At 36.8% G+C, this 24,390-nt stretch overlaps 6 protein-coding genes across 6 annotated transcripts, besides 6 other annotated features; 3 read left to right on the top strand and 3 right to left on the bottom strand. All coding sequences in view use genetic code 12, as the record gives it.

Annotated features, from left to right (window-relative positions):
* Positions 1-106: 106 nt before the first annotated feature.
* On the bottom strand, positions 107-2,215 carry DEHA2D06204g (DEHA2D06204p; the record flags this gene model as incomplete). Its single annotated transcript, XM_458728.1, has 1 exon — positions 107-2,215. One exon carries the CDS (start codon positions 2,213-2,215, stop codon positions 107-109), a length of 2,109 nt encoding a protein of 702 aa, XP_458728.2.
* A 298-nt stretch (positions 2,216-2,513) lies between these two features.
* Positions 2,514-4,082, top strand: DEHA2D06182g (DEHA2D06182p; the record flags this gene model as incomplete). Its single annotated transcript, XM_458727.1, has 1 exon — positions 2,514-4,082. One exon carries the CDS (start codon positions 2,514-2,516, stop codon positions 4,080-4,082), a length of 1,569 nt encoding a protein of 522 aa, XP_458727.1.
* A 245-nt stretch (positions 4,083-4,327) lies between these two features.
* Positions 4,328-6,099, bottom strand: DEHA2D06160g (DEHA2D06160p; the record flags this gene model as incomplete). The annotated part of the gene is made up of 2 exons (XM_458726.1): positions 4,328-5,801; positions 6,086-6,099. The coding sequence occupies 2 exons, from the start codon at positions 6,097-6,099 to the stop codon at positions 4,328-4,330; spliced, it is 1,488 nt and encodes a 495-aa protein (XP_458726.1).
* An 864-nt stretch (positions 6,100-6,963) lies between these two features.
* On the top strand, positions 6,964-8,556 carry DEHA2D06138g (DEHA2D06138p; the record flags this gene model as incomplete). The annotated part of the gene is made up of 1 exon (XM_458725.2): positions 6,964-8,556. The coding sequence occupies one exon, from the start codon at positions 6,964-6,966 to the stop codon at positions 8,554-8,556; it is 1,593 nt and encodes a 530-aa protein (XP_458725.1).
* Positions 8,557-10,813: 2,257 nt separating this feature from the next.
* On the top strand, positions 10,814-11,545 carry DEHA2D06116g (DEHA2D06116p; the record flags this gene model as incomplete). Its single annotated transcript, XM_458722.1, has 1 exon — positions 10,814-11,545. One exon carries the CDS (start codon positions 10,814-10,816, stop codon positions 11,543-11,545), a length of 732 nt encoding a protein of 243 aa, XP_458722.2.
* A 2,489-nt stretch (positions 11,546-14,034) lies between these two features.
* Positions 14,035-15,357: a mobile genetic element (relic of Debaryomyces hansenii Tdh5 retrotransposon).
* A 1,798-nt stretch (positions 15,358-17,155) lies between these two features.
* Positions 17,156-17,607: a long terminal repeat (solo LTR of Debaryomyces hansenii Tdh5 retrotransposon).
* Positions 17,608-22,628: a mobile genetic element (Debaryomyces hansenii Tdh5 retrotransposon).
* Positions 17,695-22,185, bottom strand: DEHA2D06061g (DEHA2D06061p; the record flags this gene model as incomplete). The annotated part of the gene is made up of 1 exon (XM_002770222.1): positions 17,695-22,185. One exon carries the CDS (start codon positions 22,183-22,185, stop codon positions 17,695-17,697), a length of 4,491 nt encoding a protein of 1,496 aa, XP_002770268.1.
* Positions 22,629-22,916: a long terminal repeat (solo LTR of Debaryomyces hansenii Tdh5 retrotransposon).
* Positions 22,917-23,204: a long terminal repeat (solo LTR of Debaryomyces hansenii Tdh5 retrotransposon).
* A 176-nt stretch (positions 23,205-23,380) lies between these two features.
* Positions 23,381-24,367: a mobile genetic element (relic of Debaryomyces hansenii Tdh5 retrotransposon).
* Between the last annotated feature and the right edge of the window lie 23 nt (positions 24,368-24,390).

Here is a 24,390-nt window from a genome sequence, read left to right as displayed (position 1 = left end):
TTTTCGGTCACAAAAAAATTATCCTCGTCAATTTCTAAGTAATCGCTAAAATTATTATCTTGTGGATCTATAATTATAAATACATGTATTTACAAAGACTATATAACTACCTTCTTTCGTTTGGCTTGCTGTTATTCATTAATGATCGAGAACCATCTTTAACCATTGGACAATAATGCTTGTCTAATAAGACATTTTCCCATAGAGTTGCAGCACCACTATTACTTCTTTCCAATTCAACTTCTCTACCAGATCTCTCTATACCCAAGATATATGTGCCTTCACCGCTAATCCTTTCTTCAGTGTTCCATAAACCTTTTAAACTATCACCATATCTGCTCATCAATTTTCCAATAAACTTTAATGACGCCAAAGAAGTCTTTTCTGGAGTCTGCAAAATTGAAATGTATAATCTTTTGGTAAAAGTGGTTGCTCTGGGCAAGGTACCATTTCTTGAGCGGAAGAAAACAAAGTCTAGACAACGTAATAATAGCTCAGACTTTGTAGAAACGTTGACAGAAGGTTTTTCTGAAATCGTAGATACTTGCAAAGGGTCTGCCAATCTTAATGATTTATGCGAAAATTCCATGTCACAATCAAGTGCCATATCACACAAGATGTTGTGCAAACATGATACGAATTTTGATAAATCGATTGTCATTGGCAATTTACCGGTAGTTGAGTGATTGGTGACTAATGTAAACGATGTTGCAATACATAACAATACGGTTCTAATTTGCTTTCCACCATACATGCCGCCGAATTCATCTGATACTTCGTTTTCATCTGAAAGAGAGTGTTCGTCCATTATGTCAGTCATTATTTCTCTCAACACTTCTAAGAAATCACCCAATAAATCAAAATTTGCCATCTGACCAAAACGGGCCAAACCTTCTAAGACTGATGCCATGAGATCATTTGCATTGTTGTTAGGAATTGATGACGTATGAGAACCAGCCTTTAATATTTCTAAATATAATGCCAATAACATTTTCAATACCTGTGATTGATACTTTTCTCTTTCTTCAATAGTTATAGTTTGTTCAGCTTTACGCATCTCTTCGTCTATTTCTTTCCTTTCCTTTCTAGCTTTTCTCTCTTTCTTAGACAAGTGGACTCTATCTTTTTTCTTTAATTTCTGCTTAGGAGAATCATTTTTGTTATTATTAGGATCATAGTCTTCTAAAAGAGACAATGATAAGAAAATATTTACGACGGATTCATCAACCCTAAACTTTTTATCTCTAATTGAATGACACAAAATTCTTATTACATCAAACGAAATATCACCATTTTCTTCATCATCCTTCAATAATGTTTCTAAAACTCTCAAACATTTCGTAAAGATTTCAAAATCTTCAGTATTATTCGGTTTTCTGTTAAGACGACGCACAACAATAGAGATAATTTCGTTTCTGTAGTTAAAATGACGCAACGAAGATATACATAACTCGCAGGCAGCTTTAGCAGCTAATTGCCCTTTCTTTATCTGTTCCGGGGTGATTTTTTTATTGTTTTGGGAGTTCAGAAGCGATACTTTCGCTAATTTAGACAAGTTATCAATGTATAAGGTGTAGTTACTTATCAAAGATTGTTCAAATTGACGCAAACGAGCCACATCTTTACTTACCTTTTCTCTTTTTTCTGTATCCGTTAAAGGTCTAATCTTATAGGTTGGAGCCAACGATTTAAACACTGGAATCAACGCCATCATGGATAATTGACAAGTGACCATATTACGTGATTCTGACATTTTTCTTAATCTAGTAAGACACAGGACATTTTCTTCCGGGTCTTCAATGAGCTTTGATGCCAAATCTGCAATCTCTTCCTTAATCTTATTTAATCTTTCTAGAGGAGTCAAGTCGGAGTCTTCGTCTTCTTCGTGTTCTGACTCATTATCTTCCTTACTCTCCACCAACGGTTCTTTCGTTTCTGGTTCCTCTGGCTTAGTGTCTTCCTCTGCAACTTCTCTTACCACTCTTTCAATCCTACCGTCAGCCATCTTTATCGGTAAACCCTCAACCACATCATTCTTTCTATTTCTTGGCTTCAATTCATAATCTTGTTCTTCATTGTCCCAATCTCTGATTTCTTCATTTTCAGGTGAATCATGATTAGAAGAAAATAATCCAGTCGAAAGCTGCGCATCCTGTTGTTGTTTAGCCTTCTTTCTCTTAGATTCAACTTCCTTATTCTGCTTTCTTTTACCCATCCTTCAATATCTATCCTAAACGTATACACTCTGTTCACTTATTCACTTTATATCGTTAGATACATAAAAAAATTAGTACCTCATCGCGACATTTTGCGATTATCTTTTGAACCACATTTCACCTGAAAATCAATGTCGTTCCCATCGGTACGGTCGTATAGAATATTACCGGATTGAAATTTTTCGGTCGCCCAGTTGAATTTTTTTTGTTCCGTGTTTTTTTTTTTTAAGGAAGAGGTTCTTTTCGAGGTGTTTCACTTTTTGAAGTTGGAGTTGGTAGTAAACGTATGTTAAGAATATGAGTACTAATTCTACGTCTGAAATAGTTGACAACTTATCTGGTTCCTTCGGGGACACCAGTTTTTTTATCAAAACAGCCAACGACCTTTATATGAATATGTCGTGGTTACAACTTATTATCACCACAATTGTATTGGGATTGTCGTATGATCAGATTATGTATCAAATCCGAAAGGGTAGTATTGTTGGTCCTCGTTTGAAGGTATGGCCTATCATTGGGCCATTTTTAGAATCATTAGATCCTAAATTCGAAGAATATAAGGCCAAGTGGGATTCTGGTCCTTTATCGTGTGTGTCGATTTTCCATAAGTTTGTTGTTATTGCATCTTCAAGAGACTTGGCTAGAAAGATCTTAGGGTCGCCTAAGTATGTCAAGCCATGTGTCGTTGATGTCGCTATTAAGATTTTAAGACCAACTAACTGGGTTTTCTTGGATGGTAAGGCACATTCGGATTATCGTAAATCTTTGAATGGTTTATTTAGTCAAAAGGCTTTGGAATTATATATTCCTGTTCAAGAAAAGTATATGGATTTATACCTTGAAAAATTTGTTACCTTGGATGGTCCAACTGAATTCTTCCCTCAATTTAGAGAATTATTGTGTGCCCTTTCTTTAAGAACTTTCTGTGGGGATTATATTACTGAAGAACAAATTTCCTTGATTACTGACAACTATTTCCGTATCACTGCTGCCTTAGAGTTAGTTAACTTCCCAATCATTATTCCATACACTAAGACTTGGTATGGTAAAAAAATTGCAGATGAAACTATGAAAATTTTCGAATCCTGTGCCGGTATGTCTAAAAAACATATTAACGAAGACAACGGTAAACCAGGATGTGTTATGGATGAATGGATTTATTTAATGAAGGATGCAAGAGAAAAGCACTCAGATGATCCAGAATCTAAGTTATTAATTCGTGAGTTCTCAAACAGAGAAATATCTGAGGTTATTTTTACTTTCCTCTTTGCTTCCCAAGATGCATCTTCATCTTTAGCTTGCTGGTTGTTCCAGGTTGTAGCCGATCGTCCTGATATTGTTGCCAAGATAAGAGAAGAACAATTAAGAGTTCGTGATCAAGACCCATCCAAGCCATTGAATTTAGAATTGATTAATGAAATGACATACACTAATAATGTTGTTAAGGAATCATTACGTTACCGTCCTCCAGTCTTGATGGTCCCTTATGTTGTTAAACAGAGTTTCCCAGTTACTGACACATATACCGCCCCAAAGGGTTCTATGATTATTCCTACATTGTACCCAGCATTACACGACCCAGAAGTATATGAAGATCCAGATAGTTTTATTCCAGAAAGATGGGAAAATGCCACTGGTGATATGAACAAGCGTAACTGGTTAGTTTTCGGTACCGGCCCACATATTTGTTTAGGTAAAACCTATGTTTTGATGTTATTTACCAGTATGTTAGGTAAATTTGTTATGAACTCGGATATCATTCATTATCCTACTCCGTTATCCGAAGAAATTAAAGTCTTCGCTACAATCTTCCCAAAAGACGATTTAATCTTAGAGTGGAAGAGAAGAAACCCACTTCAAGTCTAGAATAATAAATAATTAGACTATTTTGTTTTATTTAATTTGTTCCGTGTTTTTACCATAGTTTTGATTCATATTTATCATCAATACTATTCTATGATATATATAATAGTTTTTCACTTCAATCAATTTAATATATGCTCCTTTAAAGCTTACACACTCATTTTGAATATCTTCTTTTATTTGAACTACGTCAATAATTAGAAACCGTTATATCACTATAAAAATGAAGATACTTATGAATAATTATTCTAAGCATCATAAGTAGAGGCGGAAACATTACCACCCTTACCGGTCCAGTTAACATGGATCCATTGGTCCTTCTTTAAGAAATCATTTTCTTCACCTGGTAACACTTGGAAAGTGTGAGCACCGAAGTAATCTCTTTGAGCTTGCAACAAGTTAGCTGGTAACTTAGCAGATCTGTAACCATCGTAGAAAGATAAAGCAGTGCTAAAAGCTGGAACTGGAACACCAAATTCAACAGCCTTACCAATAGTTGATCTCCAACCCTTTTGAGCCTTTTTGATGGCATCATTGAAGAATGGATGGAATAATAAGTTTTCTAAGTCTGGGGTTTCACGGTAAGCAGAAGTGATTTCACCTAAGAAAACAGATCTGATAATACAACCACCTCTCCACATTAAGGCGATAGCTGGGTTATTTAATTTCCAGCCGTATTCCTTAGCAGCTTCTCTAATCAACATGAAACCTTGAGCGTAAGAGATAATCTTAGAAGCATATAAAGCTTGTTCTAAGTCGTCAACGAACTTTTGCTTATCTTGAATTGGAGATTCGTCATCTTCAACTGATGGGCCGGCTAATGATTTAGAAGCTCTGACTCTTTCATCCTTCAAGGCGGATAAACAACGAGAGAAAACAGCTTCACCAATTAAGGTGACAGGCATACCTAAATCTAAAGCATTGATAGCAGTCCACTTACCAGTACCCTTCTGACCAGCAGTATCCAAAATCTTTTCTAATAATGGCTTATTGTCAGTTGGATCATTGAAGTACAAAATATCTCTGGTAATTTCAATTAAGAAAGAGTCTAAAACACCCTTGTTCCATTTAGCGAAAACGTCACCGATTTCCTTGTTGGAGAATTTACCAACTCTCTTTAATAAATCATAAGCTTCACAAATCAATTGCATGTCACCGTATTCAATACCATTGTGCACCATCTTAACGTAATGACCAGCACCGGCATCACCAACCCAGTCACAACATGGTTCACCATCAGACTTGGCAGCAATACTTTGGAAGATATCCTTGATGTGTGGCCAAGCGTCCTTGTGACCACCTGGCATCAAAGATGGACCGTATCTAGCACCTTCTTCACCACCAGAAACACCAGAACCAACGAATAAGATACCCTTACCGTTTAATTCTTCGTAACGACGGTTAGAATCTGGGAAATGGGAGTTACCACCGTCAATGATGATATCACCCTTTTCTAAGTGAGGTAATAATTGTTCAATAAAAGCGTCAACTGGTTTACCAGCCTTAACTAATAAAATGATTCTTCTTGGTCTCTTCAAGTTAGCACATAATTCTTCGATGGAGTGAGCACCAATGACTGATTTGCCCTTAGCCTCGTTGTCCAAGAAGTCGTCGACCTTTGCAACAGTTCTGTTGTAAGCTACGACAGTGTAACCATTGTCAGCAGCGTTTAAGATCAAGTTTTGACCCATAACGGCTAAACCAATTAAACCAATATCACCACTACAAAAATTGTTAGTAAATCATCGTTTGAAAATTCAACTCAATCCGATATCGGTAGTTGGCCAAACTATGCAACTTTTCATCAATTCAAACTAGTCCCTGTGAAACCTATCACAACAATATACCATTGATTGTTCTTTCATGTCTTACTAATGCAAATCTACTACTTTATCCAACCTAGGAGTAATAGCCGCCACGTAGAATGAACCTGGGGAAAGCTCGCCACATATTTGATCCTTACCTATTCGACCTTCACGGGAAACAGAGAAACGAAGAATACATACGTTGGAGCAGACATTTTATATTATAACCTTTAAAAAATTTATTTCAATTGAAAGCAATTACAAATTTAATAAAATACAGTTACCTATGAAGTAATTAAATATTAATTTTTCGACGTGTTTGCTTTGAGTCGTCTCGGATATGTGTGTACCGCAAGTTTACTAATCTATACATTATATTATTATGACTCAATTAGTAAGTCCTTCGTATAACCGGAAGTACATTTACCATTTTACCATTTAAACTAACGTGCTCGACCATTACTCGAGCACTAAAAGTCTGCCAAATAAGACCGAGCTAAAGACTTATAGTGAATTATTAGGACCTTGTGTGCTAATATTCACATAGAGACATGGATAAAAGAGGCTTGAATCAAGTCCAGGTCGATAGAAATTAAGCTTTTGCCATTACCGGAATGCCCCCACTAATAACGGCCGCAATATATTCTACGTAAATTTGTAAACACGTAAATAGTAAATACTAGACTAAGTTTGAATAATTGGGTATCCATTATAGGCCCAATAAAATTTTCTGGGTATTGTGTTAATTATATGAAATTGTTCAATTCGTCTCAATAAAGCCATAAGCTTCTAGACGCAATTCTACGAGCTCTTAATCAAGTCCACCAAATCCTTTCATTGTCCCAACGGTGTTCTTCATGGATGATATTAATGGCATTAACTACTTATCGTATTGCAGATTATGGAATACGGCCCGTAGATCAAGCCTCTGGCAGTCTTTGGCAGCTAAATAAAAATTAAAAACACGTGCGATTGTCTGATTTAGTATAATATATAGAAGTGTTCCAGCAGATTTTTCAAAGTATTTCATATTTTACAGATCCAAGTTCCTATTTATTTCGATCTTTTCATAGTTAAAAATGCCTATTCCAGCTCCCCACGGTGGTAAATTACAAGACTTGGTCATTCGTGACAGTTCTATCAGATCCGATTTGTTCAAAGAAATCGCTGATAAGAAATATAAGACCTTAACTTTAAGTCCAAGACAGTTATGTGACTTGGAACTTATCTTGAACGGTGGTTTCTCTCCATTGACTGGATTCTTGAATGAAGAAGATTATAACAGCGTTGTCCACGACATGAGATTATCGAGCGTCAAGAATGAAAAAAATGGTAAAGGCTTGTTATGGTCAATGCCTATCACTTTAGATGTTGGTCAGGAATTTGCTGGCAAACTCTCGAAAGGTGAAAAAATTGTGTTAAAGGATTTAAGAGATGAAAAGCCTTTAGCTTTGTTGACTGTTGAAACTGTTTACAAGCCAAATAAGCAAACCGAGGCTGAAAAGGTTTTCAGAGGAGACCCTGAACATCCTGCTATTAAGTACTTATTTGAAACTGCCCAAGAATTCTATGTTGGTGGTTCTATCCAAGGGTTAGATTATCCAACCCATTACGATTACATTCCATTCCGTAAAACTCCAACTGAATTAAGAGAAGAATTCTCAAAGTTAGGATGGGACCAACAAAAGGTTGTTGCTTTCCAAACTAGAAACCCAATGCACAGGGCCCACAGAGAATTAACTGTTCGTGCTGCCAATGACCTTGGTAGTGATGGACATATTTTAATTCATCCAGTTGTTGGTTTAACAAAGCCTGGTGACATTGACCATCATACTAGAGTTAGGGTTTACCAGCAAATCTTGAAGAAATATCCAGATGGTTTAGCCACCTTATCCTTGTTGCCATTGGCTATGAGAATGGGTGGTGATCGTGAAGCTATGTGGCATAGTTTAATTCGTATGAACTATGGTGTCGATCACTTTATTGTCGGTAGAGACCACGCTGGTCCTGGTTCCAACTCTAAGGGTGTTGACTTCTATGGTCCATATGACGCGCAAGAATTATTAGCCAAATATAAGGATGAATTAGAACCAAAAATCAAGGTTGTTCCCTTTAGAATGGTCACTTATTTACCTGATGAAGATAGATATGCTCCAATTGATACAATTGACACTTCTAAAGTAAATACTGCTAACATTTCTGGAACTGAATTAAGACAACGTTTAAGAGATGGTACCGAGATCCCAGGCTGGTTCTCTTATCCTGAAGTTGTGAAAGTCTTAAGAGAAAGTAACCCTCCAAGATCTAAACAGGGTTTCGCTATTGTTATTGATTCGTCTGATTCGAAACAAGGTGAATACTTATCTTTCGCGTTACAATCTACCTTGAACCAATTTTCAGGTGAGCGTCGTATCACTAAGTTATCTAGTGAACAAGCTACTCCTTTCATCGTTAATGAATTAGTTAAATCTGGATCTGGTGTTATAGTACCAACCAAATCAAACCAATCTGATATTATCAAGGCGGTCGGAAGTGGAAACTCTATTATTGTCAATTTCAATGGCGAGCAAAATGCTGACCAAGGAATATTCTCTTTGAAGGAAGATTTGACCTCTGTTATCGGCGAAATAGTTGAGTATTTAGTCTCTCAAGGTTTTTACCAACAATCCTAGATTAGATTCATATATTTATTTATAGAAGCTTCTTGTGTATAAATCAAAAACCAGACTTTGAAAAAATCGATATTTTTATTTTTAAGTAGCATACTTTTCTTCAATGAGCTTATAACTGGACTGCACGCAGTGTGGTTACATATTTGACCGTTGTACGAAATAAGTGAACAAAAAGAGGACTTCAAATAAATCATTTAATTTGGTGGTAATCGAACTAAAGATTAAATAACATGATATGTGGCACGCTTATCAAGATAAGTCCCATCCTTAGTCTAGGCACATGTGCGACTCTTTCAGACACAAGTCTTGAATTTGTCTTTTGTTTCATCATCACGAGAAATACATGCATTTAATTTGTGGCCAATACCTTTGTAAAAAGTCAATTTAGTTTGATTTAATATTGCTTCTGCGACCTGCAAGCTTCATCAGAAACGTCTGATATCTCATCCTTCAAGGCCTTCCAAGTCAAGTTCTCCAGTGACTTTTCATAGAGACGAATCAACCTTGATTTGGCCGTTCTGTTGCCACAAACAGTTGCAAAGACCATAATTCTTTGTTCATCGGAAAGGGGAAGAATCTCAGGGTCAGCAAACTCGAGTAGTTTAATTTTCTCTGACCTGGAAACAGCAGGATCATGAAGTTACTTATTTAACTTTGACTGCCTGTCCAAAATTTGCTCAAACGAGAAATGACCAAAGTCATTATAAAGAGCATTCCATAATTTAATACCTTCTAAGCCTCTATCTACGCAATAAGTTTCATACAATGCATCATTAAGGAATTTCGGTATCACCTGGCTTGTACGATCATCATACTTGAGTTTAATAATATTCTGCTCATTTTCATTCAAATCACATACGCCAGGTATTTCCATAAATTGATTATTAAGGTACATTTCCAAAAAACAATTCATTTTTCTCATCTTCATTATCACAAACCTTGCCCAATTCTTATAGTTATCCACGCCCCGTAGCTTAATAAATTCAAAAACATAATAGAAGAAATTGGACGCAATTGCCCCTTCAATATATTCGTTTAATTGTGACATCTTATCAAGTTGGTGGGTTATCAGTAAAAGTTGAAAGTTCCAAATATTCAATTGAAGTTCAACTTTGGATGGGAGTACTGAAATATTTTAGTGCGAAGTCGGAATTAAACAGGCTGCGAAACATTGTGGTATTAATTATTTCATTAATATACAATACTATATCCACAAGACAGTATTATTATGTATAGAAATTACTTCGTTCCATAAATAAACTCACTGAAACCAATCCCTATTATTAATGGATGAGAAAAATTACAGTATAAAGGAACTTGATAATTTTTTATAGGAATGTTACATAAGATGAATGCAATATCAAATTAAACCTTATCACACGTGTAATAAAACTGATAAGATAACTAATTATTCGGTGTAAAGTAAGTTGCAACTAAGTTTAGACTCAAACTCAAGTCCTTACGCCTGATTTGTGGTTAACATCACTAATTCAGATCTAATTAATGTCCTAAGAGTATGATTTTCGAAACCCTTCGTAGTTCTAGATACATATCCATTGTCAAATATGTCTGAAATCTTCCAACGCCTTCCAACGCCTTCCAAGTAACATTCTCGAAAGCTTTCAACCTGTCCTTGATAGTACTGTTACCACAAATAATACGAAAAAAATATTCTGTGTTCCTGTGTTCTTCGAAAGCGGGAAGAAAATTCAGATTAGCAAATAGATTCAAGGCTTGTGTAGCATGCGAACCGTATAATGATGTTGCGTATATAAATTCGAGTGCAACTAAAATATTTGTTGAAACAAACCATTATTAGAAGTTACAATTGCGAAATATGTCTAATGATGCAGTGTATTTACTTGAATAAAATCCAAATTCCCATTCACTGTAGAATACGTATGAGATATTTGACTGATTATAAGCAAGAAAATTCACAAATAGCCTGCTTGTGAATAATTTTATTTGTGCTTCCACAAATGTAAAAATAAGAAGATATAAAAAGGGTCCTAATTTACGAATAAAAATATGTCAGATATATCTTTCTTTAACCAGCTTTTTTACAAATGACACAGACCTTAGATATACAATTAGAACCAATTTTAGAACCACCCTCAGGGATAAATGGCCCCACTAATGCCTTAGAATGGCTTGAGCCTTCTTTATTGAATGAAGCACTTAGCTATTTTGCCAATTTGCAAGTAGAATCTCGTGACGAGCAAGAGATAGCATACGCACGAACAGGTTATATAAAGACATGGTTGCAACCACAGGTTATAAAACAAGAAAACTTATTACGTTTTCTTCCAGTATGGGACACAAATTGAATGATATTTCGCTGAATGTGGAAAGGATGAATGAGTACCTATTCCTAAACCCTGATGGTACACGTTCTGCTCATGAACAAGCTCCAGATTTAGGTAACGGGGTCCTTAATCAAATGATGACATATATTGTTAGAATTAGCAACTCATTAGAAGAGTTCAAAAACGATATGAGAGAGTTCAAAGACGAAATGGAGGAGTTTATTGACGAAATGGGAGAGTTCAAGGACGAAATGGGAGAGTTCAAGGACGAAATGGGAGAGTTCAAGGACGAAATGGGAGAGTTCAAGGACGAAATGGGAGAGTTCAAGGACGAAATGAAAGAGTTTCGGATTGAAACAAACAGGCGCTTAGCTAACTTAGAAATGTCGAACAAAAATTTAAGTTCACGCTTTGATAACCAATTCAAGGGGAGAGGAGGAAATCGCAACTCTCCTGATGCCTATGATCCTATCTCAAATAGTGATTATAGAACTCTAGCAGATGCTGGAGTGTCACCTTTAACGTCTCTTGCCCAAATTGAACAACTCACGAGGGGTCTTAATAGCTACTTGGAGTTTTATAAGCTACTGACCACTGGGCTGGTACAAGATAAAAGAGAGAGGTTGATTCGCTACATTGGGGCGAATGCCGAGCCTGAGCGTACCTATGGTAGAAAGATTTGAAACAATAATTCAATGGAGAGATTGAAAGTATGACAAAATAATTAAAATTTATAAGTGTATTAAGGAACGTATATTATGGATAATGAGAAGCGATGGCCATGATAAACGAAATAAACCAATTATTGGAAAACTTATAAGCTTTGAAAAATGATACAGTTGTTTAATAATATTTATTGTGCCTCCAAGTATATATGATTATATTAATGATAGCTATGTAAAGGAATTTTTTTAGTACATGAAAACCTTCAGGAAAATGTCATTTAAAATCCATTAAGCATACCAACTGATATATATGTAGTGTTAGTCTTCTATCCTCGACTCTCTTGTATACGTCAGATTATCCAGATAAAATATCATTGATGTGCAAAAACAGACCGTATATTAGGTTTTTTTTTTCTCTAAAGTTCAGCTAATGTCATACTTCTAGAATGTTCAGTTTCTTCTAACCTCTCGCAACCGATGGACGAAGATTCATTCAAAGCAGGTGTACTACTATAGAAAGACTGCAGAGACTTTTATCTTATAAATCTAATATCATACTAAGTCCTAGCTGGAAGGAGGGACACAAGGTAATGAAAATTGATAAAGTAAAACGTGTTCAGGCACAATGAGACTTGCAACAGGAATCCCCAGGTCAGATGCCATTACCTTATTGTGATGAAATGTGAAATTCGTACCGCGCAGATTCACTTGAAGGATTGAGACTAAATTACGCCCAAACGAAGGTACATACTGTACATCAGTAAGAGTAAGGGAGCTACCATCTGGTAATTTGAACTTCAAAGATCCAGACCCGGCAATCCTGAACAGAGCACCGTGACCCTTAATTTTCCCAGAACTCTTTGAAAAATTATGCAATAGTTTCTTTTGGTGAGTGATATGATGTGATACACGAGAATCAAGATAAAATTCGTCCTTAGGAAACGAGTCAGGTGCTATGTTGACCTTTCCTGACACTGGTTCTAATTTGATCCTTTCTTCATCATCCATTGAAACACATACATCTGATTTGTGGCCAACACCGCCGCATTTGGAACAGTTCACGTTAGATCTAATTAATATTCTAGGAGGAGGTTTCCCTGAAACCGCCTCATAGGTGTCAGATACGGCTTTTTTTTCAGAAATGTCTAGAATTTTTTCTCTCAAAGCCTTCCAGGTCACATTATCATACTCATGATGAAGACGAACCAATATATCCTTGACAGCGCTGTTACCACATACAGTAGCGAACATAACAAACTTGTGTTCATCGGAAACAGGAAGAATATCGGGATCAGCATATTGGATGAGGGCAAGCTTTTCTAACATAGTAGTCTTGGGATCGTGAAGCATCGCATATAATTCCGAATGAAAATGTAATTGTTGTACGAAGGAAAGATGGCCCAAGTCATTATAAATAGTATTCCATAGTTCAAGACCTTTTAAGCCTTTATTAACTATATAGACTTGGGACAAGGAATCATCCATGTAAATACGCATCAAACTGCTCGTAAGCTGTTCATAATCCATTCTAACACGCTCCTGCTCGGCTGAATCTAGATTACTTACTCCAGGAATTTCCCTGAATTGATTATTGAGATACATTTCCAAAAAGCAATTCAAATGCAGCACACTTTTCATGGTAAGCCGAGCCCAACCCTTATAATTTCGCTTATCGTGTAGCTTAAGTGGGTCTGGGACGGTACTGGAATCAACCTCATCCAAAGCAATTCGAATTAAATCGCGTAAATCAGAACCCATTCTAATACTTGATATTCTTAATATTTCAGTTCAAAATCAATGAATGTTTCAGTTATAATATATAATTTTATTATAATTAATCTTACCATTTCAGTAAAAGTTTACTTTGTCCGCTATAGTCAATACAATTATGTAATCAAATCAATTTTATAGGAAATTAATTTGATCTTCTCAGGCATACTTTTTGCGAAAATATACTTATAAGCAGACCCAAAAGTATCACCACTAATAACAATATACGTAGCTCTATTATCCTAATGTTTCACCCAAATGGACGTGATTTTTACAGACGATTATATAAGATTTAGAGGTTGTGTCAATTTATAATATTGACTTATCTATTGATAAGACGTTATTATTGAAATAAATTCTCATTTAGAATGTTTACTTCTATAATGGTGAAAATATTCAAAAAGTGGGCTATATTTACGCAATAAGACCCTTAATCAAATAACGGTAGTCTTTATTAGAATTATGATTATGGAAGAGATAAGGAAGAAATGGGAAAGTTTGATTTCGAAATAAAAAAGCGTTTCACTTACAGTGATGAACAAGAGTTTAGTATAACCCCTTGATAACCCATTCTGGAGGGGACGGTAACTCCTAGGATCAGTAGATGTTAGCTCATTTCTCCATCCTATATTTGCTCTAAATTAGCAGCTATAGAATATAAATCCGCGTTGCGACGAGATACCTCATGATGATCAAGGAAGTCAGTATTCAATTTCAGCATCGTTCATCAACTGATCTAACGAAGGAACACCAGGAGGAACTGTAGTCATATTTTTAAAGGGAAATAAAAATTCGTTGAAATTTACATCTTCACAGATAACAATTCCACCTGAATCAAGATCAAATATACGGTATTCATTATGGTTCTGAGTATAACCGACCATAATACCCCGAATCGTACGAAAAGACCAAGGTGGTGGCGACTGCTCTATAATACGGGCATTCACCATGCATCCAAATGGGCGCAAATGATCTAGCTTAGGTAAACTTTTATACCACCGTTGATAGGGCATTTGGTTGTCGATGGCAGTGGATGGTAAACGATTAAGGAGATAAGTAGAACATGCAACAGCCTCAGCCCAAAAACATATAGGCACAGATGCTTCACGCATCATAGCACGACTCTTTTCTTTGATAGTACGAATGGCTCGTTTACTGACAGCATTCGGATAAATGCTGCACGTAGTAGAATTTTGATGAGCAATTCCATTAGCTTTAAGAAAGCGCTGCAACTTGGATGACATATATTCACCACTGTTATCAGTACGAAAAGCAACCGGTTTGTAACCACCACGATTCTGAAAGAATCTTTCAGATTGAAGAAAATATGAGTGGGCACACTCATATACTTCAGATTTTTGTTTAATAGGATACACTACCATAAAGTGAGTGTAATCATCAACAAAGACAACATAATACAAGTTTTTATTTAAGCTCGGTTGAGAAATCGGCCCACAGACAGTAGAGTGGACAAGTTCCAATGGCGCTTTAACAGAACTACGAGAGACATCTAAAGCCTTCGGAACAGAACTAGTCGCCTTCCCGCGGGCACACGCATCGTAAATACCGTCCTTCGATTCAAATTTAATATCATCAGCAGCTTGATTAGAATGACCAAGACGAGAGTGAGCATTGGTAACACCAAGTGTAGTGCCAGCAGATGCATTCCGAGCAGGTAAGCATGGGAATAAAAACTTATAAAGTGCACACTTATCTGGGCTCGTACGGGCTGCAACCTGAAGATCCAAGTTAACGTCAAAAACACCATCGCGCAGCATGTCAAAGACTGCCCCACGGGAGGTTGCACGGCTAACAGAAATTAAATTACGATCATAGAAAGGAGCATACCGCACATCTTCAACAGGGAGTATGGTACCATCAGGTAACCTAAATTTCAAGGTGCCAGTACCAACGATCTCTACTGGAGTACCAAGTCTAATTTCAGCAATTGTATCAGGTGGAACAGCGGTAAAATCATGGAGTAAGTCCCGCCGATTGGTAACATGAGCCAGCGCACCAGTATCAAAAACGAATAGATCTCTAGAGTTAGCATTTGAAGTCTCATTGTCACAGGACTCCATAACAGAGAATGCCTGAACACATGATTTGCACGGAGGTTTAGATGGTGGAGTTTTAAAATCACCGTCATCACGAGAAGGACAAACATTCTGTTTATGGCCAATACCACCGCATTTGTAACAATTCACCTTAGACTTAATAGTCTTTCGACGAGTGTGCTTCCGTGCAGTCAGAGCCAAAGACATTTTACCAAAATCATTAAGGAGTTCTCGTTGATATAAATCGTTCATATTTGATAAATTAAAAAAATACGTTGCTTATGTTGAACAGTTTAAGTATTTCAATTATATTTACTTAACCTCTAAGTATTATCTTCCTTTGTAAGCCCAGTATAGTGAAAGTATAAGATCCGGATTCTACTCTCCGTTATTCGGACAATTGGTGTGCTTATATATAATATTAAAGTCGTGCGGTTACCACAACTTTATATTGAATAAGCAATTTCAATAAACTAATCACTTTTTAAGTTTCATGTCTACTCTTTTTCTAATTTTCATTCTTCATTTATATTATGATATTCACTCTATTTTCGATGTGTTAACATTCTGATATATTTGAACTTTTCTACAGATATCGGTATATTTATTATTATTCGACAATCTGAATTTGAAATTTCTTAATCGGCTGGATTTAATAGTGATACAAAATCAACATGTCTATATTTAAACATTTTAATGCATATGCAATTGATTTGAGAATGCAATCTGGTTGCAAAATCAAAAATACCACATTCGAATTAAAATGAATTGCTCCTCTTTAATATTTCTAGTTTAATCTGAGTGGGTTAATAAGTGGGTTATTAAATTCAAATACATTGCTTATTGAGTAATTAATTAGAAATATAAATACTACTAACGGTAAAGACCTAATCGAGTAATACTAACACTTTACTATATAAAAAGTCAATTCAAGAGATGATTATATAGTATATCGTGATAAGGTAAATTATAAATTTTAACTGAGATATTCAAACGACTTAAAACTAATAAAATAATAAATTAGTTTAACTACATTGTTATTGTTATTGTTATTGTTATTGTTATTGTTATTGTTATTGTCAATATCAGGTTCAGGTTCAGTTCAATATAATTTATCAGTATTTATTATGATGTATAATTTACTTAATCTCTAAATATTCACTACATATATGAGATATGAAGTTTAAAAGAAAGGCAAATGTAATCTTCATGATATAACAATGAATGCTGTTTTATATAATTTCTCAATTATTTCTGGCTTCTCACAAAATAGAATAATACATTTCAACAGTAGTGACACTTAGTTCTATTTTATTAATTACAATAGAAACAATCTCTTGACTTGTATTTCTTATTTAGTATTTGCAATCAAATTCGCGAATTTTCTCAATTAATTACAACTTCCTTTTAAATTCTTTTTCAACTCTGGGGAATTCAGGGTGGAACAGGTTCTCACTGGCAATTTCGATATTACCAAACTTGACTACATTGAAGATGAGCTTAGTTTCCGCTACAAATAAATGTGGTTCGGGTCTTCCAATTGCAAATAGTTCCCATGCTTTGCTTGTACGTACTAATTATTCATGTAAATATCGCAAATAAACATCATTAGAATCGAAAAAAAAAGCTTTAAATTTAATGGAATCATCTAAAGATATTCAAGTATACTCTTTTCTTCTCATATATAATCGTACATCTATACGAAGACCTGTAAAATCAATCAGGAAGCCATACCCTGATAGTGGTGCGTATTTATGAGATCAGCATAATAAATTTCAGTACAGATCATATTCGCTCTTTTTGTTGAAGTAAATTCTCGAAAGTAGCATACATTATCAGGTCAGTATCAGGTTAGGTAATCAGTCAGTCAGTTAATCAGTTAGTCAGTGTCAATTATAATATATAATTTACTTAATCTCTATATAAATTCTGTATTCAAGGAGGTCCAAAGACCTCTTTATATAGTCCAATCTTTGCACAAGAATAGGAGTACGCTTCCCGTTGTTTCCAGGTAAACAGCGAATGGGAAGGCAGATATATGGAAACCGAAAGGCATTTTATCAGTGCCTTTCTTCCAAGAAAAACTGCTATCCAATGATAGCTTCAACAATCATAAGGCGGGCGTAATCTTTATGGTAATAGAAAGCCAAACGGCATTCTGGTTCTATTGAGATATAAAAGAATTTGCAGCCGCTTTACATGATTTCTCAATTTATTCTGACTTCGCATAAAATATACTAATATATTTCAACAGGTTCTATTGAGATATAAAAGAATTTGCAGCCGCTTTACATGATTTCTCAATTTATTCTGACTTCGCATAAAATATACTAATATATTTCAACACTTCCCCTTAATCCTAATTCTTGTCATTCCAGCAAGACTTCTCAAGTCCTGGAACTTAATCTTATTTAATCCTTTTGTAAGCATGTCCGCAATTTGTGTATGGGTGCTAATCTGACAAAGTTTAATTTGTTTCTTTATTATATGCTCTCTTATGAAATGATGGCGTATGTCAATATGCTTAGTGCGCAGGTGAAATACAGGGTGCTCTGCAAGGAGTATACATGAGTTATTATCTTCGTGGATCGAGATGGGTAATTGTAATGGCACACGCATCTCGTCAAACAACATTATGATCCATAGCGCTTCTTTGGTAGCCTCACCCAATGCGAGATATTCAGCTTCAGTGGTCGACATTGCCACTGTAGTCTGTTTCTTGCTTTTCCACGAGATAGGAGCTCCTCCATATCTAACAATGTATCCTGTAATTGATTTCCTGTCGCTCTTGTCACTAGCCCAGTCACTATCACAATATATATCCAATGAGCTGTCTCCAGTATAATGGTGGCCGATATCTTGGGTTCCTTTAAGATATCTGAGGACATGTTTGGCACATTTCATATGCATCTCAGAGGGTTTGGCTAAGTGTCTACTAAGTATTCCAACAGCGTACGCAATATCTGTTCGAACAGTAGTAGATGCAAATAATAGCTTTCCTACTAGAGAGCGGTACCTGGTGGCATCACATTCTTCTGTGTTGTCCTTGTGTAAGTCCTCTCCGGCCAATGTCGGAGTTGTCACCGTGTTTGCATCAGTCATTTCAAAGTCCTGCAAGACCTTTCCAATGTAGTCATAGAGACATATCTTGATACCATTGGTATCCTGTGCAATATTAATTCCTAGAAACTTCTTCGCAACCCCTAAGTCTTTCATTTTAAACTTCAGTGCGAGCATTTTCTTTACATCTTCAATTTCCTTCATATCCTTTCCTGATATAAGGATATCATCAACATAGAGGCCAATAATTATGTTCCCTCGAACGTATATGCCTAACTCAGTGTCAATTCGGTTGAACCTATGTTCAGCAAGAAAATCTGAAATTGTAGTATTCCAACATATCGGTGCTTGTTTCAATCCATACAACGATTTGTTCAACTTACAGACTTTCTCTGGTTCATTCTCATTAATAAATCCAACAGGCTGTTTCATATAGAGTGTTTCCTCAACAGTACCGTTCAAAAATGCGGTATCTACATCCATCTGATGGACAACTCTATTATCAACAGCACTGAATGCTAGAAGTAGCTTCACAGATTCATATCTGATCACAGGACTGAAGGTATCTAAGTAGTCTTCCCCTGGAACCTGACTGAAGCCCTGTGCTACTAGTCTAGCTTTGTATCTACCATCATCTTTCTTGGTAAATACCCATCTGTTGCCTATTGCTTTTCTATCCTTAGGCAACAGTACTAAATCCCATGTATTATTTGAGTAGTGAGCACTCATCTCACTATCCATGGCGATTTTCCATTTTTCAGCTTCGTCACTCAGCATTGCCTGTTTGTATGTTACTGGTACACCATCTTTCTTGGTACTAACAACATAGGCGTGTGACATGAAATAACCAGATCCTCTGACAACAAGCGAGGAGTCTGATTCAGTATGCAGTGTTTCATATTTCAGTTTCTTAGAAGGTTCAGTTTCTCCATCCGACGATACTTCTGATCTTCTACGCAGTCTATCAGGCATAGTAATAGCTCTTCTTCTCCTCACAGGTTCATCAACATAATCCTCATCATCAGACTTATCAAAGTTATCGTGATGACGTTCATAGAAAGAAGTAGCGTAGTCTTCCCCTGGAACCGAAGCTTCTGAGTCAGAAATGTACTCGATACGAGGACGAGACACCTCTTGCGTTACGAGAGGGGACAACGGTTCAACCACTCTAGGAGTGGTGGTAATACCAGGAGAGGACGACAGCGAACCACGAGAAGGTGGGCCCACGATATCCATAGATGGCCCATCGACAGGAGACGCAAGATCCTGAGGGACCATAGAATCATGGGACGAAAAATCAGATTCAATATCAGACATGTCGACATCCAGCACAGGTGGCGACATAAGAGTACCGGGGAGCTCAGCAGTAGCTCGAATCCCGGGAATGGATGAAAACGAAGACAGCGACGACGACAGCGAGCCTATAGAGGCAATATCCCGGGGAATGTTAGTCATAGTTTGAAACGGAAACACAAATTCGTCAAACTTCACATTATTACTAACAGCAACTTTGCCAGAGTCGAGATCGAAAATACGATATGCATGTTGGGTTTGGGCATAACCAAGCATAACACCTCGAATAGACCGAGGAGACAACTTCGACGATCTCAATTGTTGTGGAATAAGAGCATACGCCATGCATCCAAATGGGCGCAAATGGTCCCACTGGGCATGACTCTTATACCACCGTTGATAGGGATATTGCTTATCAATAGCAGTCGACGGTAATCTATTAAGAAGATAAGTAGCACACGCTACAGCTTCGGCCCAAAAACACAGGGGCGTGGATGCATGAAACATCATGGCACGACATTTTTCATTGATGGTACGAATGGCTCGTTCACTGACGCCATTCTGATGACTATTGTACGCAACAGTGGTTTGGTGAGTGATCCCTTGAGCTTTAAGAAATTGCTGCAATTGGGACGACATATACTCACCACCATTATCGGTGCGAAAAGTAACCGGCTTGTAGCCACCACGATTATGAAAGAATCGTTCAGACTGAAGAAAATATGAGCGCGCACACTCATATACATCAGATTTTTGTTTAACAGGATACACTGCCATATAGTGAGTGTAATCATCAACAAAGACAACATAATATGAGTCTTTGGTTAAACTCGGCTGGGAAAACGGTCCACAGACATCAGAGTGGACAAGCTCCAACGGAGTCTTCACAGTGCGACCGGAAGTGGTCGACGTTTTAGGGAGAGCGTGCGTAGCCTTCGCACGAATACACGACTCACAAAGGGAATCCTTCGATTCCGACTTCAAAGCAGCAGCATACGAAGGACATAAGGTGCCAATGCGTTGCGCAACCTTACGACTTGGATGACCAAGACGAGAATGGGCATCCATTGTAGCAGTAAACGCAGTGCCAGCTGATACATTATGAGCAGGCAAGCATGGGAGTGAAAATTGATAAAGATCATCCTTCGTAAGAGCAGCAACCTGAAGGCCTAAACGAAGGTCAACGATACCATTGGGTAGAAGGTGGAATGTTGAACCTCCTTTAGATGCACGGCTAACCGAGATTAAATTACGACCGCAGGAAGGAACATACTGCACATCCTCAACGGGGAGTATAGAACCATCAGGTAACGTAAATTTCAATGTTCCAGTACCAAGGATCTTGAACGTGGTAGCAGGGTCAAGTCCAGCAATGGTACCAGAGTTATCAGGATTAAAATCATGAAGTAGGTCCTTCTGATGCGTAATATGAACAGACGCACCAGTATCAAGAAGGAAGACATCACTATGGCTATCAGTAGCAGCTGCACAACCATGAGATACCGAGGCAGAAGACGTCTGGTGACCGGTGTCAGCATAGGCAGCAGTGTGCTGACTAGGTTTGGGGACCAAGTAACTAAGCCCACATACAGCATTGGTGGGAGAGACGCTTGGTTTCTCCTCAGTATATGTCACAAAATAATTGGGCTTATTCGTCGGCTTCGGTGGTTGCAGAGGCTTGGGTGGTGGCAGATTCCAATACTCGTCGTCACTTCGAGAGGGACAGACATTCAGTTTGTGGCCAATGCCACCACATTTGAAACAAGTCAACTTAGACTTGATCATAATTCTTCGAGGGTTTCGCTGCAGGACCACAAGAGCCATACTAGACTCATCGGACACGGGGGAACTTGTCTCGTGAAGAATCTCAGAGATCCCGTCTTTCAATGCAAGCCAATTAAGACGGGAGGGAACGTATTCGTCAAGACGAATAATAACGTTCTTAACAGTACTGTTATTAACACAACTGTGAAAGAAGAGAATCCGCTGGCCTTCATCCAAAGGAAGAAGGTCCAGGTCAGCATCTTCAAGAAGTTGAATCTTAGCAGCAAGCGATACAGTAGAATCAAAAAGCTGACGGGTTAACGTGGAATGAAGCTCTAAATGCTGCTTAACAGAAATAGTTCCAAAGTCGCGGAATAGAGCATGCCATAAATTAAGTCCACGTAAACCACGTTTAGTACAGTACGTCGCATAAACAGCAGACGTAATGCACTTTTTCAAAAGCTTGTCAAGGATCAGATCAAACTTAAGTCTAATCACATTCCGTTCAGTGTCAGTAAACTCACTAACACCAGGAATATCCACATTACTTAGATACAGATCTAAGTGGCAGTCAAGGTCCAGCAGTCTGGACTTTACCATAGCAGCCCAAAGTTTGTAGTTATCAATACCACGGAGCTTATCCTGCTCCGTAACATCAAAGTCCAAAAAATGGCTCATAACCTGTTGAAGTAAATTCTCGAAAGTAGCATACATTATCAGGTCAGTATCAGGTTAGGTAATCAGTCAGTCAGTTAATCAGTTAGTCAGTGTCAATTATAATATATAATTTACTTAATCTCTATATAAATTCTGTATTCTAGGAGGTCCAAAGACCTCTATATAGTCCAGTATTTCCACAAGAATAGGAGTACGTTTCCCGTTGTTTCCAAGTAAACGGCCAATGGGAAGGCAGATTTATTAGATCTACGAGGCTTGTTATCTGTATTTATCATTCAAGATAAGGAGCTATCCAATGACAACTCATTATACACTTGAACAATTACAGATAAGCTTATCGTTATCATTTGAACAATGAACCTTGTAGATATGGTATTGTATTCTAATAAAATAATCCGAATAACAATGTTTCGCAGCCAGTTTATATAAACTCTCAATTAATTCTGACTTCGCATAAAATATACTAAGATATTTCAACATACGTTTCCCGTTGTTTCCAAGTAAACGGCCAATGGGAAGGCAGATTTATTAGATCTACGAGGCTTGTTATCTGTATTTATCATTCAAGATAAGGAGCTATCCAATGACAACTCATTATACACTTGAACAATTACAGATAAGCTTATCGTTATCATTTGAACAATGAACCTTGTAGATATGGTATTGTATTCTAATAAAATAATCCGAATAACAATGTTTCGCAGCCAGTTTATATAAACTCTCAATTAATTCTGACTTCGCATAAAATATACTAAGATATTTCAACATACGTTTCCCGTTGTTTCCAAGTAAACGGCCAATGGGAAGGCAGATATATTAGATCTACGAGGCTTGTTATCTGTATTTATCATTCAAGATAAGGAGCTATCCAATGATAACTCATTATATACTTGAACAATTACAGATAAGCTTATCGTTATCATTTGAACAATGAGCCTTGTAGATATGGTATTGTATTCAAATAAAATAATCAGAATAACAATGTTTCGCAGCCAGTTTATATAAACTCTCAATTAATTCTGACTTCGCATAAAATATACTAATATATTTCAACAATACTGAAATGAGTTCCCCCTTAGAGAAATTACTTCAAGATAAACTAGAAATATTTAAGAAGAGCAATCCATTTGTTAACTTGAATAGGAATTTAATATATTTTTGCAACCAGATTACATTTTCTCAAATTAATCGCATGCTCATTAAAAATATGCAATGTTGATTTCAGGCTCATTAAAATATTTCAATATCTCCCCTTAATCCTAATATTCTTCATACCTGCTAACGAACGTAGATTCGTGAACTTCACTTTGTTCAACCCTTTGGTTAGCATATCTGCAACTTGATTATTCGTATCAATTTGACATAATTTAATTTCATTTTGAATAATGTGCTCTCTTATAAAGTGATAGCGAATATCAATGTGTTTGGTGCGCTGGTGGAACACAGGATGTTCCGCAAGGAGAATACACGAATTATTATCTTCATAGACAGGAATTGGAAGTTTCAATGGTATATTCAATTGTTTGAAGAGTTGGGCCATCCACATGGCTTCTTTAATAGCTTCTGTCAAAGCAAGATACTCAGCTTCAGTAGTAGACAATGCCACAGTAGGTTGTTTCTTACTTTTCCACGAAATTGGAGCTCCTCCATATTTCACTATGTATCCTGTGATTGATTTTCTATCACTGGAATCACTTCCCCAGTCACTGTCGCAATAAATCAGCAATTTATTATCTCCATTATAATGGTGACCCATGTCTTGGGTTCCTTTCAAATATCTAAGCATATGCTTAGCACATTTCATGTGTTTCTCAGTAGGCTTGGACAAATACCTGCTTAACATTCCTACTGCGTAGCTGATATCAGTTCTTACAGTGGTAGATGCAAATAATAGCTTCCCGACCAAAGATCGATAGTTACTTGCATCGCATTCAGGCGAATCATCAATTTTGTGTAAGTCCTGTCCAACCAATGACGGAGTTGCAACAGGATTCGAATCAGTCATATTAAATTCCTCTAGAATCTTTTCAATATAGTCATTGAGGCAGATACTTATTCCATCTTCTCTCTGCTCAATATTGATGCCTAGAAATTTCCTTGCAATCCCTAGATCCTTCATTTTGAATCTCAGCGAAAGAAGTTTCTTTACTTTTTCAATCTCAATAGTATTCTTTCCTGAGATGAGGATATCATCCACATACAATCCTAGTATTATATTATCCTTGATCTTTCCAGCACACT

This window comes from Debaryomyces hansenii (genome assembly GCF_000006445.2).
Source record: "Debaryomyces hansenii CBS767 chromosome A complete sequence".
Taxonomy (NCBI): Eukaryota; Fungi; Ascomycota; class Pichiomycetes; order Serinales; family Debaryomycetaceae; genus Debaryomyces; species Debaryomyces hansenii.
The sequence above is the reverse complement of the archived record's forward strand: the minus strand, read 5'-3'. Positions and strand labels throughout refer to the sequence as shown.